Source organism: Protopterus annectens, chromosome 6.part0 (assembly GCF_019279795.1).
Source record: "Protopterus annectens isolate FY-2018-M chromosome 6.part0, PAN1.0, whole genome shotgun sequence".
Taxonomy (NCBI): Eukaryota; Metazoa; Chordata; order Ceratodontiformes; family Protopteridae; genus Protopterus; species Protopterus annectens.
The window spans coordinates 1,660,612,129-1,660,628,591 of record NC_056737.1 but is presented as its reverse complement, the minus strand read 5'-3'; the positions used below and the strand labels follow the sequence as shown (position 1 = coordinate 1,660,628,591).

Genomic DNA, 16,463 nt, shown 5'->3' with positions numbered 1-16,463 from the left:
CATCCTCCTAGAAAGGTCTCGCATGATCAGATATTGAATTAAATCAAATATCTGCCTGATCAAAGAAAGGCACTAGACTGGTGCTTTGGGATGTGGATACTGATGAAGGCACACCTGCGTTAGGCAGAACCAGATCTGGACAATTCAGCTATACACACATTAAAACAGTGCATTCTTAATGCAAAGACTTTTCACATAAAGGGTTAAGTAAATTTCATCTGTGGCCCACCTCTGAAATAAATCTAAAAAAATCTAACCAGGATGCTCATGCAAACATAAAACTGAGGCTAATGGCATTACTTATATATGTTTCTTTTTAACATGAACTGAAATCCATAACATGAAAACATTTTCTAATATCATTTATTCAGATGTAAAGTAAAATATTATATAATACAATATAAATGTACTTACAGAAAAATTCATTAAGAAATGAATTACCATAAACAGCATTTTGTCACTTCTGAAACAAACAAGACCAGCTAAATCCATTCCAAAATGATATTCATTCCCAGGCTACTAGTGTGGTAAGTTACTTTTACACTAAGTCTAGAAAACAAACACTTTCTCTCTACTTGTAGTGCAATCAAATAAATGTTGATTTTTTTTTTCCTTAAGTTAAGATGTGCTATGAGATACAAAAAAAAAAGTAAAAATGACCGTTAATTTAAATATATAGTATCCTGCCTAGATGCTTCAGCCATTGCAAGAAAACATGTAGAAATAAATCCTCAGTCTCTGACAAGTGTTCCTGATTACCCACTGCCTTTTGTAAATTCTAGAGGTCTACACTGAAAATATCTAGATAAAAAGCATATGCTGTTAACAGGCAGCTCAAGATTTAGCAACCAGGTCAATAACAAGCAGCTTTCAGGCCTCAATGAACTTTCATTCAGTTATGGCTACATATGCTTACTCTCTCTCTCTCTCTTAATATTCACACACACACACACACAGATATATATATATATATATATATATATATATATATCTGTGTGTGTGTGTGTGTGTTCAAAAATGTGCAGGAGATTATAAAAAGATGCACTGATCCAAATATCACTAATAAAAAAAATTATCCAGCATCACAAAAATTTTAGTAATCTATGTACTTTATTGTAAACAAGTATAAACTTTCCACCCCATAGTAAACCCGGGGTTTCACCCTTCAGCTTTGTCACTACTTTGACAACTAACAACTTCTTTTAAATAAAAGAAACGAATCACAGGATTACGGATACTGGCTAAGGCTCTAGCCACCCCTATAGTGCCTTTTTTAGGCAAGGTTCAAATGACAAATTCACCACCTTAACAGGTACAGGCAAGAAGAATCTGAGGGTATTGCTACTCAATGCTAGAAGTCTAAACCTCAAAATGCACTCACTCGAGGCACTCCTTAAAATGGAGAACATCGACATCTGTGCAGTGACAGAGACCTGGTTCAAGGCTCCAGAGAGTACCCCTGCATTACCAGGCTATAATTCATACCACACCTTTCGGCCACCTAACCTGGACCGAAACACTAAAGGTGGAGGTGTGTCCATATTCATTAAGGATATCCACACTTCCAGGCTAGTTGCTCAGCATAATGCAGTCAAGATTATCCAAGTGCAATTAACTCTGGGCAAGACCGCAATCCAAATTGTAGCTTGCTACAGATCCCCCACCATGCCGCAGGATTCCCACTCCTCATTTCTTAATACACTGGAAAATATTAGGGTACAACCTAACACCCTAATAATGGGCAATTTCAACTACCCTACCATTAACTGGGAAAACTACTCATGTACCAACTCTTGTGCTCAACGTTTTCTGGAATTCATAAATTCCAATGCCATGGATCAACTTATCCACACCCCCACCAGGGGCAGCAATATCCTAGACCTGGTTATTGCCAACATGGGCAACCAGTGCTCCACACCAGAGGTCAATTCCTCGTTGGTCAGATCCGACCACAAGCTAATCACCCTAGACATCCACATCCCTCCCCCACCCCCATTAGGGAAACCACAGTAAAGAATTTCTCCAAAGCCAACTTCAAGCTTCTTAAGACAGAAGTGGCAAACTTCATGACACCTATGCTGATGGACAATAGAGGTATGACTGCTGAATCCTACACAAATGCACTTTATAAGCACTTACACGAGTGCATGGATCATGCAATCCCTAACAGAACCAAGATGCTATCCTCCAAAAAAAAGGAAGCCAATCTGGTGGTCCCCTGTCATAAACAAACTCTACAACAGAAGAAAGAAACTGTTGCAAAAAAAGAGTAAAATCCCATGACTGATGAAACTCCCTGGTCAGCCTCAGTAAGAAGCTGAGATCCCTCATAAAATCCTCCAAAGCTAATTATGAAAACAAAATCGCCACTGACTCTAAAGACAACCACAAAGCATTCTATAGCTATGTCAAGAATCTCAATGGCAACACTCAGATCTGCTCTGAGTTACAGCACAATGGCACTGAATATACAGAACCAACTGATATTGCCAACATCCTGGCAGATAGGTTCAGTGCTAACTTTACCCCCCTGTCATCCCCTACAGGGCCCATGTCTATACCAGAAAAATGCAAAGTTCCTGTAATCATGGCTGCACAGGTAAAAAAACACATTATCCAAAGCCAAGAACACAGCATTCATGGGACCTGACGACATCCCAGGCTGTGTTCTACATGAACTACAGAACGAACTGGCACCCCACCTAAGTACCATGTTCAATCATAGCCTCACCTCAGGCTATGTGCCCACTGAATAACGCACAGTGACAGTTATCCCACTCCACAAAGGGGGAGCCACCACAGACCCTGGAAACTACTGCCCCATTACCCTAATGAGCCTGAAATGCAAGGCTATGGAACGTATCATCATGGAACTTATAAACAATGACATTGGTAATCTCCAAACTCAGGACCCCACCCTGTTCGGGTTTGTAAAAGGCAGATCATGTCTCCTAAACCTGATAGACTTCTTTGAAGCAGTCACCAAAACCATAGATGAGGGTAAGGTGGTTCACACAGCCTATCTAGATCTCGCCAAGGCTTTCAACACCATCCCCCACTCTGGAATTATAGATAAACTCACTAAACTAGGTATAAATCCCTATGTCACAAGATGGGTTGCCAATTGGCTCACTGACAAAACCCACACTGAGAAAGTAGCAGACTCCAAATCCAACTTCAGACCAGTGACAAGTGGAGTACCACAGGGTTCAGTCCTGGGTCCTCTCCTGTTTGGTATCTACTTCTCTGAAGTACAGGCTAACACAGAAGGTCTTTGGCTAATGAAGTTCGCAGATGACTGCAAACTAGGAGGCATAATCAAAACTCCAAAAGATGTGGACATCCTACAAAAGGGCCTCGCTGAGACAGATGCCTGGTGTCAAAGCCATGGCCTCAATCTCAATGCCAAAAAGTGCATTGTCATCCCTTTTGGTAAAAACTCAGTACCCATGAACTACCACATAGGCGGTAGTCTACTTAACACCGAAAGTGTGATAAGAGACCTTGGGACACACGTGGACAGTAGTCTCTCCTTTGATAATCATATCGCCACAGTAGTCAGGAAATCCTTCTACATGGCACACCTCATCACAAAAAGTTTCTCATCCAGGAAAAAAGAGGTCATTGTTCCCCTTTACTCATCACTCATTAGACCCATTATAGAGTACAATGCCCCTTTTGGTATGTACCTCACAAGACATCTACAACAACTGGAAAGGCCACAGAAATACCTCACAAAGAGGATTACTGGCCTCAAACAGATGCCCTATGCAGACTGTCTCAAAAAACTGCAGCTTTACTCCATTGCATATCGCCTACTCAGAGGCGATCTCTGCCTAACACACAAAGCTATGTCAAACCCAGAGCTTTTAGACATACTCCACTTAAAGAAATCCCAATCCCTATGAGCTACACGCTGTAGGGACCTAAACCTTGTCACTACAATAAACAGAACATGCTGGAGGGATAGATTCCTGTCCCAGAGACTTCCCATACTCTGGAACAAACTACCTATCTATATCAAACAAAGCTCCTCATTAGCACTCTTCAAGAAAAATCTTGATGATTGGATGGGAGATAGGAAATTCACCCCGGGGATCACTTCTGTGGCTCTACTCAACAGTGGCACAGGAAAATCATTTTCTTGGGTGACGAAAGCCAGGGTTCCTTTGGCTAGGCTTATATAGGCCCTAGGGCCAACAGCCTAGTACCTACCTATGAACCTATGAACCTATTAGTAAAAAAAACTTTTCGATGCCACCCATTCCCCTGGTATCAATGACAAAGTCTCGATTAATAGTATTTTACATTTGAGAGTGGAGAAGTTATAAATGTTTGAGTATTAAAAAGTATTTTTAGCCCTTGATAAGCCTTTTAATTGTTTTAAACAATGGATTGAAAAACTTTATAAAATACTTTATAAAATAATTTAAAAAAGTATTTTATTATTAATTAGGTTCTTGTAATGTTTTTGATTGGATAACTGATTAATTACTATGAAAAGGGGAGTGTATATAAGTTGGGGGTTTGAACTAGAAGCATTTCTGATGAAGTTCTGTAATAAAATGAATGAAAACGTTAAAATATTACTGTTGATTGTTTCATGATTTTATGGTTACCGTCTCCTGACATGGTTTAGGAGTGCTTTTTTATTTTTTTTTTACATGTCAAATATTAATTAATGATTAAATAAAAGAATATTATCACAATTTGGGGGAGAGTTTGGCATGATGCTTAAGGTCTTTACCTCACATTGATGTCAAGGCCAATGACAATGGCCTATGGCTGACTAAATTTGCAAATGATTGCAAATTAGGAGATGTCATTGAAATCACCCACCGACACAAATGTTCTAAAGGCAGGGCTGACACACACAACAACTGGTGTCAGAGCCATGGATTAAAACTAAATGACAAGAAATGCATAATAGTATCCATCGGGAAGTCATCCACCCCTAGTAACTATCATATTGATAACACTGAGACTTGACCTAGTAGTTAGGGGCTTGGAGGCACACACAGAGTAATCTAGCCTTTGACCATCACGTGTCTACAGTAGTGAGGAAATCATTACATGCTGTGCAACTTATAAACAAAGGTATGGCATCTAGGTCCAAGGAAGTCACTGTTCCACTGTGTTCGGCATTCATCAGACCTACCGCTGAGTACAACACCCCCTTTGCTATGTACTTAACTAGGCAAATCCAACAATTGTAACATCCACAGAGGTTCCTCACTAAAAGTATATAGGGCGCAAGTAACATGTTCTATGCAGCCGCCTCAAGCACCTATCCCTGTATTCTGTCTCCTACAGGCTGTTGAGGGGAAATCTATGCCTGGCATATAAGGCATTGTCAGACCCCACTCTGATAGACCTACTGCATATGCACAAAACAAACAGCACCAGAATTACCCATTCTAAAGACTAAAACCTTGTCTGTGATACAAATAGGACCTGCTGGAGAGAGAGGTATATAACCCAGAGACTACTACTTCTCTAAAGCAAGCTCCTCATCCATGTGAAACATAGTTCCTCCCTAACCCAGTTCAAGTGTAACTTGGACAGCTAGAATAGAGGAACAGAAAATTCATCCCTGGTCTGGCACCTATGTCTCTAAAGGCACAGGCAGCATGTAAATGCTTCATCTCCCAGGCCCCTGCTTGTAAATTTTACACGTCCCAAGCCCCTGCTTAAACTTATCAAGGGTACCAGAACTTGTCAGAGATTTGGGATACATGCTTAAGCTTAAAAAGGCCCTTGTGGTCATTAGCCTAGTAAATTCATATGAACCTATGAACTTATACAGGGAACAAGGTTTGATTCTGACCTCTGGTGGCAGACTGACAGCAAATTATTTACCTATGAACCTATGAACTATATTCATGATTTAATGCGATTATGCATTCAAAAGTAAACATTTTACATCAATTAGTACATAAAAATCTTTTGAAAATTGTAGATGTATCACCTGTAATAGCAACTTGGTGACTTATCTGGCCTATATGTGGCTATTGTTTCTTCTATGTGGGGCAAACCTTACTTCCCTGGAAACAGAGCTTAGCACTACGTCTTAGATAACATTGTGATAGAAGTGCTCTTTTACATATATTAAATGACATATAATGTCACATTTCTCATTTATTGGAATTGATAGGGTAAAGGGTGGTAAATCTGTTCAGTTGAAGAATAAAATTTGAAGGGAAAAAACATATCATCACATTAGGAGTATTATTGAAACCTGTTTTAAATGAGGAGTTATAAGTTTTAATAATAATATATGGCTGTAGTTACCATTTTTAAGAATTACATAGCTTAATGACCAAACTTTAGTGAAACCTTTGTACTGCTTTACAAATATATCATACATAATGATAACTTTGTGTTGTCCACAAAGAGGCTTCTCTTCTCATATTGCATTTATATTTAATTACTAACCCTGATGAATATGGAACCACAGATAAAGAAACGCGTAGCTAATTTTTTTAAGCCTCAGTGTTTTCTTTCTCTGTTCTATTTTTCATTTTAATCAGAATACCCACCTTTGGCTTTGGTAATGCAAACAGGTGTTTTTCAGTTGGTTTATCCTTAACGTTACTAGCAGTGACCACTAACATGAAGTCCTCCCGGCATCCACCAAATGTCATTAGGCTCTTGTATACATAGGTTATTATGAGTCGCTAGAGTTGGAGGGAAACAGCACATAAAAAAGTTAATTGATTGTATTTTAAGAATATGCAGCATTAGTCTTACAGTACAATGATTTACTGATCAAAATTATGTGTGCAAAAATACACTGCATATGAAAGAATTCAATACAATATATTCTACAAGAAAATCAACATTTTAATTTTTTTGCAGCAATGGTGGTGAACAGCTGAAAACAGGCAATAAAAGCAAAGTAACTTTTAACACAATGGTAACTGAAGTCTAGAAATATGCAGTATTAAGTTCAAAGGGAACAATGAGGAATCTCTTACTGCTTGCTCTGTTAAACTTTACAGTTACAGGTTCCTTCAATGAATGGGCAAGCAAAAGATAACACTAGTGAGTTTCTGAAAGAGATAATGGATGGTCCAACTTAACGGGCTACTGATGAATCAAGGATCTTTGAAAGACATGAATAGTGTTAACTTAAAACATAGCTGGCATTTTTACTGGCTCGTTTAAAGGGTAACCTTGTTTTGATCAATGAGTGGTCTAGTGAAGTATGTTTTTACCTATGTGTTAACTAGCTGGGAAAATTGTCCCTTTTCAGGAACAACCCAGAATCACTGCCTGATTATGTGACTTGCTCAGAGTCACACAGCTGGCAAATGAAGGTGGAAGGTATCAAATTCTGCACCATCGGCACAGGAAACAGTTCAGAATTTAGTGCTTTGCACATAGTGCCAGTACATAGATAGCAACCTCACATCACCTGTAAGGAAATAACTGAAGGAATCTACTTTATGGATGGTGTTCAGAAAGTTACACTTTCAAACACTTTTTCAAAAGCATCGCTCACTGGGCTACTGGACAGTATGCCTTGTGTCTCTTACTGCTGGTCTACAGGAAGTGTTTCTCCCTGTTTCATGGCTGTCTGTTATCAGAAAGGTTAAACTGAGATCTCTCAATGACTCAGGTACAAGGAATACAGCATCAGCTCTCTCATTTTCTGAGGCAGTTAATGCAGTCTCACATCAGTAGGAAATGAACCACATTGAAAAGTGCAATTGTGGTATGACTTCACATCTCTTACTCACTAGAAATATGGAAGTGTTACCTAGATGTCAGTCACAAAGCGAGCACAGTACTATGTAATATAAGGCCTTTCAATTTTTTTTTTGTTAAACTAGTCATAGTTGGGGTGCTATAAACCAAGACAGGGGCAGTGACTACATCCCTGAAGAAAACAAAATGAACCCATAAATAACTGGGCATACAAAGAACACAACCTCATGACTGTGAACTGGTATACCATCTGGAGTAGCAGCATGAAATACACAAATATCAGCGGTAAAGTAACTGGTTAATACAGCATAAATCAGCACAGGCCATCAGCATCACATTGCCTTCCTGTTTTACTAAAGACAGACAGAATTCTGTGCACTGGCTGGTGAGAGGTGCTTCATCACTTTCAACTACACTGTGTTTGAGATGCTGAAGTAACTGGGGAATCCATTCTGAAACAGCTAACTCTGCTCAATGTCTGTAGCTGAAGGGGCATCTACATATTAAAATCAAAAAATGTCACAAGCATATCAAAAAAGGGCAGGGAAAATTCCCTGCCTTGGCCAAAGTTCCCTTAGTGAATATGAATTGCATTTTGGGTTTCCCCTGAAAAAATGGCACTAGCCTAGCAGGACTAATCCGATCAACAAAGAGTAAAAAAAAAAAAAAAAAAAAAAAAAATCAAGTACACAAGGATGTCAACATTTCAGTGGTCATTAATACAATCCAGGAGTAGCACTGTCTTTTCCTCTTACCATGGAACTGTGTTCAAGGACACTGATGCCATCTTCATGTACAGCAAGCCACACATAATTTGCTTCAGATGGAGATGGGGCAACAGGCTGTCGAGAAATTAGTAACACTGTTAAATGCTTTTACATGTGATAGTCATTTATAGTCAAGCCTTAGGTACATATATTAATTACCCTGGTTACTCCTGATTTCATGAGCTAAGAAGCAGGTTACATGTACATTATCAACCAAAAAATATATAAATATTAACCTTATACAAATGAAAACATGTCATCAACTGCATTCAGTATTCCAAGCTAATAAGCCAATGCCATGAGAGTGGAAGGATTAAGCCCTAACTATGGCTCCAGTGACCTGGGTTCCACTAGCAGCTCAGGCATCAGAGGTACTGACAGGGAGGATGGGTGTGCCCATCCTGGGGAGGGGGGGGGGTCATGCACAACCTATAGGTAGACCTCCAGTGGAGGGTGGAGTCTTCATGGGGGTGGAATCTGAGGGAAGTAGGAGTAATAGCTGAGTTCCTGTGGATGCAGGATGATACACCAGTGCACTCCACTGTTAATGCTTTCCCAGGTGATGTTATGAGCATGCGTGTGGGGAAGGGGGAGATAAGGCACAAAATAGGCAAAAACATTCCTGGCAGAAACAGAGCCCTCTTTAAGAGGAACGTGGATGACTGGATGGGAAACAGAAAATACATCCCTGGGATCCCACCTGTGCCCCTGCTGGACAGGGGAAACAGGTGCTGACTTTGAGGGAACATGGGCAAAATTCTTGGCTAGACTTCTTCTAAGGGCCTCTAGGCCAATAGCCTAGTATCATCCTATGAAGTACACATAACAGATACCCTCAGCAGCCCCAAATGCACTCTTTCAAAACAACACCCATATCAACACATATAACTACATCTCAAGGAGCCTCTACCTCTAAGCCCATACGGCAAGCCACCACACAATCCAACATTCTAGTCATTGGAGGCTCCATCGAGAGACACACTGATGTCCCTCTCACCAGGCTGGGTAAGGAGAAAGTCATGGTGATCTGCTTGTCAGGGGCTAGGATCTGCCACATTAAGCATGCACTCAGGTCATTGGATTACAATTACCAATATGACTGAGTCATAGTCCATGTGGGAGTCAATGACCTGAGACATATCTCCCTAGACTATATGAAGCGAGACATTATGGAGCTCTCAGAATATGTGTCTTAGGCTGGTATCAGCCTAGCATTGAGCAGCATTTTACCTTCTCCAAGGATGATGCCACAATACGAACAAAAGATGATTGACTTTAATAACTGGCTTAGTTTCTGGTGTCATTCTAAAGGGATGCAGTATTTGTCAGCATGGACAGAAATCATCAACAGACCACTCTGCTTTGCCAAGGATGATCTGCACCGCTCCTCTCTAGGCTTCCAAATATTAGCTAAAACATTGTCTACCCCCATAGTGCCTTTTTTAGGCAATGCCAAACTGAAAGTACATCTGACATAGCAAATCAAAACCAAGAAAATCTAAAGGTATTAATGCTTGATGCTAGGATTCTGAAAAAAAAAAATCTCCACTCCCTAGAAGCTCTCTTCACCCTAGAGAATGCTGATGTCTGTGTGGTCATTGAGACATGGTTTAAAGCCATGGAGAGCACACCAACAGTGCAAGAGTATAATGTCTTCTACACATTTAGATTGGCTGCTTCACAGGCAGGGACTAAAGGTGAAAGTGTCTCTATTTACATAAAAAATAAATATATGTCAAGGCTGGTCAAACAGGACAATGCACTTGAGCTACTCCATGTTTAAATCACCATAGGCAAAATCCAATACCACTTCCTTGCAAGCCATATGCCCGATATGATCCAGGAAACCCATACCATGTATTTAAACTTATTAGAAACACAAACCATCCAACCCAATACCATATTCATGGGTGACTCATTATCCTATTAACTGGGAATACTATACGACACCAAACATACAGGCACAGAGATTCCTGGATTTTGTAAACACAAACTCCCTGGACAAGATAGTCAACACACCAACAAGGGGTGCTACCATCCTGGATCTGGTCCTCACTAATATGGGAGAGTGCTACACACACCCCTACTTTAATGTCTTGCCTGGTAAGGTCAGACCACAAAATTGTCTCCTTTGAAGTAAAAATAAACCCTGGACCCCCAGCTAAATGAATATTCAGGAACTACTGTAAGGCTAACCTCCTGCTATTAAGTGATAACCTGGCAAAATTTCAAGGCCCCATAAACCCTGAGAACACTGCAGCCTATGTAGAACTGTTCACAAAAACCCTGTACAAACATGTTAATAGCTGCATTTAGGCAGCTGTACCCACCAGGAAGAAGTACAGAACTAACTCAAAAACAAGCCTCCTGGTGGAATCACAAAATCAATAGGCTGTATAATGGAAGAAAATCACCTGGCAGGATAAAAGCACTCTCATGAAACTAAACAAACAACTCAGAGGACAAATAAAATCTACCAAACCCAAATTTGAGGTAACTTTGGCCTCCCAGTCCAAGGACAACCACAAAGCATTCTTTAGCTATGTTCCCAACCTCAAAGGCAGTACACACTTCTGTGCAAAGCTCACTGTAAATGGCGCCACCTTTAATGAGCCAGAAGATATAGCAAACCTCCTGGCTGATAAATTCAGCTCGAACTTTCCCCCTCTCTCCCCCATAACCTTCTTCAGAAAATACCATCAAATATAACTCCTCCTACTATCACTAGGGAAGAGGTCCTTAATGATTTCTCTCTAAGACCAAGAACACTGCATCGATGGGTCCATACAATATCCTAGGATGCCTTCTAAATAGCACGAAACATGCCCTATCAGGGCCTCTGGAATTACTATTTAACTGTAGCCTCTAAACAAGCTTCGTGCCTCATGAATGGAGGACAGTAACGGTCATCCCTCTGCACAAAGTGGACCATCTACAAACCCTGGAAACTACAGACCCATAATTCTCACTAGTCTTATATGTAAAGCCATGGAAAGAATTATCATGGAAATGATCAAAAGTGATATAGTAAACCTCCAAACACTGGACCCAACCCAGTCTGGTTTCATCAAGGGTGGATCATGCCTACTTAACCTGCTGGACTTCTTTGAGAAAGTAATCAAAGTAATGGATAAGGGAAAAATGGTTCATACTGCTACTTTGACCTGGTCAAGGCATTTGACACAATACCCCACTCAGGCATTGTTGACAAACTCAAGAGGTTAGGTACAAACTCATATGTCACCTGGTGGATAGCCAACTGTCTCACAGACAGGACCCAGAAAGTTAGAACTGGGGAGCCCACCTCTACAAAGAGGCCAGTCACAAGTGGAGTCACTCAAGGATCAGTCCTTGGACTGCTCCTTTTTGGTATTTATTCTGTGAAATCAAGGCCAATGTCAGTAGTCTCTGGCTGACTAAATTTGCAAATTTGGAGCTGTCACTGAATCCCACACTGACACAAATGTTTTCCAGAAGGGGTAACACAGACAAACAACTGTTATCAGAACAACAGACTAAAACTAAATGCCAATAAATGCATAATAGTATCCTTTGGGAAGTCATCCACCCCTGGTAACTATCGTATTGACAACACACCCCTTAGAGTTGACCCAGTAGTCAGGGACTTAGGGACACACTTAGCAATCTAGCCTTTGACCATCACATGTCTGCAGTAGTGAGGAAATCATTCTATGTTGCACAACTTATAAACAAAATTATGGCATCTAATTCCAAGGAAGTCATTGTTCTATTGTATTTGGCATTCATCAGACCTGTCATTGAGTACAATGCCCCCTTTGGTATGTACTTAACCAGACATATCCAACAATCTGAACATCCACAGAGGTTCCTCACTAAAAGAATACAGGGCACAAGTAAAATGTCCTATTGCAGACTGCCTCAAGGCCCTATCCCTGTATTCTGTCTCCTACAGGCTTTTAAGGGGAGATCTATGCCTGGTATACAGGGTATTGTCAGATCCCACTCTGATGTATCTCCTCCATATCCAGAAAACAAACAGCACCAAAATTACCCATTCTAAAGACTTAAACCTTGCCTATGATATAAATAGGACCTGCTGGAGAGACATGTATGTATCCCAGAGACTACCCCGTCTATGGAGCAGGCTTCCCATCTATGTGAAGCAGAGTTCCTCCCTAACCCAATTCAAGTGCAACTTGGACAATTGGATGGGGGACAGGAAATTCATCCCTGGTTTGGCAACTGTATCGCTAATGGGCACAGGCAACCTGTAAATGTTTCATCTCCCAGGCACCTACTTGTAAATGTTTCATCTCCCAAACCCCTGCTTACACTTATCAAGGGTATCAGAACTTGTCAGAGATTTGGGAGTCATAGGTAGGCTTAAAACGTCCCTGTGGTCAGCCTAGTAAACACCTATGAACCTATGAATAACTCCCTGAATAACTGTATATAACTGCAGTAACAAACGTAGGAATATTTGTTTTACAAGCACCTAAATTTTGAAAGCTTAAAAAAAATTATTTCTGACAGTAATATGTGTGTGTGTGTGTATATATATATATATGTATATATATATATATATATATATATATATATATATATATATATTATACATATATATATATATATGTGTGTGTGTGTGTGTGCGTGTATGTGTCACTCTCTCTCTCTCTCTCTCTATACACACACACACACACACACACACACACACACACACACACACTCACACTCACACTCACACACACACACACACACACACACACACACACACACACACACACACACACACACTCACACACACCCGTATGTATATGAGGCTAGGACTATGAGTTTCAGAAAACTCGAACTTCAAAAAGAAAAAAAAAGCACAAAAAAACACAAAAATCTACCTCTTTTGTTCACACCCCCCTGCAAACTATATATACCAGTTCTGTGATCGCACTACAGTGAGGTAAACAGTAAATTTACTGATCCTCACTCTGCCGCAATCTCCATTCAGAAGCTCTGGGTTTTCAAAAACTTGATCATATGGTCTCGACCATGTGAATTTCGAGTTTGTGAAAACTTGATCATCTGACAGGCACCAATATATATAAAATAAAGTACATATGTCACAAAAACATCCAGATGGGGTAGCAGCATATAAATCTGAAGATTTCAAAGCATATAATTATTTTCTCGCAACAGACAACAAGACACATTCCTCTACTGTAACTTATACAGATGTCAATCGCTAGTAACAAGCATAGGAATTTCTGTCCTGCTCATTCATTTCCCCTCTTCCTTTGCAGGTTCACATACAGATATAACCTCCACGAATCAAGCTTAGATTTGATCTAATTGCTTCCTTAGAGACAGAACAGTACCTGTGTTTACTGTATAATCTCCATATACAAAGTTCACATCCAGCTGCAACATTTCTCAACATGGTATTTTATTGGATGCCTATGTATGAAACAGTTTGCTTTCAGGTTTTTAAAAAGGATAGCAAATGTGGATATCAGCCTTAATATAATCATCTCTGCATGAGGCAATCTTGTCAAATGAGGGCTTCCCTACATCTTGTTAAGCTTACACTGGACGGGGTGCAATCTACTAGAGTTCAGCTCAGTGAAACTGAACTCCCAGATCATTGTTTTTCATAGGAAATCACTGCCAGTATGTTTTAGAATGAATGGGCAACCTTCAAAGCTAAAAACACATTCTCATGGGTGAAAAACTGCATTAGATGACAATTCTACATCCTGATCTGTGTTAGGTCACCGAATATATGATTTTACATGACTCCTTTGGCAGACATCTTCACAATACACACACAGTTTTATCTCTTAAGGCTAGTCTTCTAAAGCAGTATGGCATAAATTATAAATTGGTTAGTGTCAGCTAACCTTTCTATACATGCTAATGAAGAGATGACAGAATTATACCTTTTGCAGTTGAGGGTATAATTTATTCAGTATGCATTGATGCAGTATGAGTAACATTTAACAGCAACAGCTAATCAGCAGTGTCCATGTCTGTAGGCTTTTTTGGAAAAGGTTAATCTTGGATGTATCAACATTACTTTGTCACTTTCCTGGTCTGCTGACAGTCTTATATTCACATGTTCTCAGAATTACTGACAAATCCTCTACTTTTAGTATGCATATTACTGGAACAGGTTTCATTATTAAATAAAACAATCAGTGGATCATGATGGTCTATGCATATGGTAAAAAAACATTTATGAAACCTATATAGCTAATTCTTGTCATCCAGTTTATGATTACCTTTTCCTCAGTAGGGATATTTGTGCAAAAAATAAAACCAAGTGATCACCGCCATCAGAGATCATGTGTGGAAGTACAGCACATTCATCAGAAGGTAAAGCGTCACAGGACAGTATGACCTCTCTGTCAACCTGATTAATAAAAAGCATACTAGCAGACTGCAGCAAAGACATCTACATCTGAAATACTATTTCCTGTTTGTGCTCATAGATTTATAGTACATTTTGTATTAACAAGTAATACAGATAGTATAAAAAGTTGTCAGGCTAGCTAGGTAAAAAGTCAGTATCACAGAGCTCTGACCACAAGAAGAGGTTGTATTTATACTACAAGTGTTAAGAATGTCTTCATATTCCTCTCCTTTTTCACTGTGAAGGCACCTTGTGTACTAAATAGCCTGCTATTTTTGAATTTTTGATGATATTAAAGCTTTTTTCAATTTTAAGCGAGATACTTTAATTTATTTTCCTTGCACTTTAATTGACTATGTATCTTTTTGAAGAGTTGTGTCTTTGAGAGATCAAATTTAGATGACTATCAGTTACAGCTGGGACTTCCAAGACGGCTGCTCAGCTTAACTTAAGCTCTCCAATTGTGAAAAAAACAAACTGAGAAATAGCCAGTGATATTGTCAGTTTGAGTTAAATTCTGTTACCAACTAATAATTACACTGCCTGGATGCCTACAAAGAAGAAACTGAGAGAGCCAGAGGGAAAATCAACTAGAAAAGGTGAAGAAAAAACACACTGACTGGGAAGAATATTGCAGCTGTTCAGCAAAAAGTAGTTGAAGCTCCAGCTTTAGTGCAAGACATGGTTTCCAGTAATGTAGGTGAAAAATAATAAGTCAAATGCACCCAGAGCTAAATAAAATAAACCAAACACTGAAGGAGTATATCAACTTAAATAACAAAGGGCTTGAAAAATGGAAGAAGCTTTAAACAGATATTCAGATAAGAGGATAAAACTGCAAAAATCAGAAGTTGAAATGAAGAAAAGGCTGGCTGTGTATGAGACTTCTCAAGAGGTTTCTGAAGAAACACTAAAGGAGTATATCAACTTAAATAACAACTGAGCATGTATGGAATAGCTAGGGAAAATCTATGATTTTTTGCTGTACCAGGGGAAACTAGAAGAACAGACTATTCATTTTGTGAAGGCAGGAAATAAGTAACTGGAATGGTATTCAAAAGCAGGAACTGTTAATTGAAAGGGCACACTATATATATATATATGCTCCAAATATGGCCATGAGAAAGCAGCCAAAACCTTTATTAGTAAAGATGGAAGTCTACTGGCAGAAGGAGTTGATCCTGACAAAACTGGCTAAAGGGCAAATATTAAAAATTGGAGATAGTACAGTGTGTGTAGAAAGTGGTTATTCACATACACTGGGCAGAAATTCAGAATATTGTTTTCATTTTTTGATGGAGAACAGTATAAAGAGGAAATGAAAAAGTTTGCCCAACTAAAAATGAGCCATCAAGTAGACGTGGATTCTGCATTTCATTCTTATCGTAAAAGAGCATATGGAAAGACTTTATCAGTAAAACATTTTCCACTGTTCCAAGGAAAAGCTTGGAGATAGAGAAAAGCACAGCAGTTGACCAAACATATTGGAAGTACAGTGGGATTGAACAGAATGAGGAGTTAGGAGATGAACAAGAAGAAGACCAGCAAAATGGAAATTAGTGAATAAAGATGAAATGGCACAGCATCAGTCACATTTGTGA

The 16,463-nt window shown here is 39.4% G+C and overlaps 1 protein-coding gene across 1 annotated transcript in view; it reads right to left on the bottom strand.

The window, feature by feature from the left end:
- PLEKHH2 (pleckstrin homology, MyTH4 and FERM domain containing H2) overlaps positions 1 to 16,463 on the bottom strand; it is a 1,501,506-nt gene that overhangs the window by 14,977 nt on the left and 1,470,066 nt on the right. The window contains exons 27-28 of the mRNA XM_044075068.1: positions 8,466 to 8,552; positions 6,540 to 6,677 (exon numbers count right to left, since the gene is read on the bottom strand). Of these exons, the coding sequence (XP_043931003.1) occupies positions 6,540 to 6,677; positions 8,466 to 8,552 (225 nt within the window). The remainder of the gene's footprint in view (positions 1 to 6,539; positions 6,678 to 8,465; positions 8,553 to 16,463) is intronic.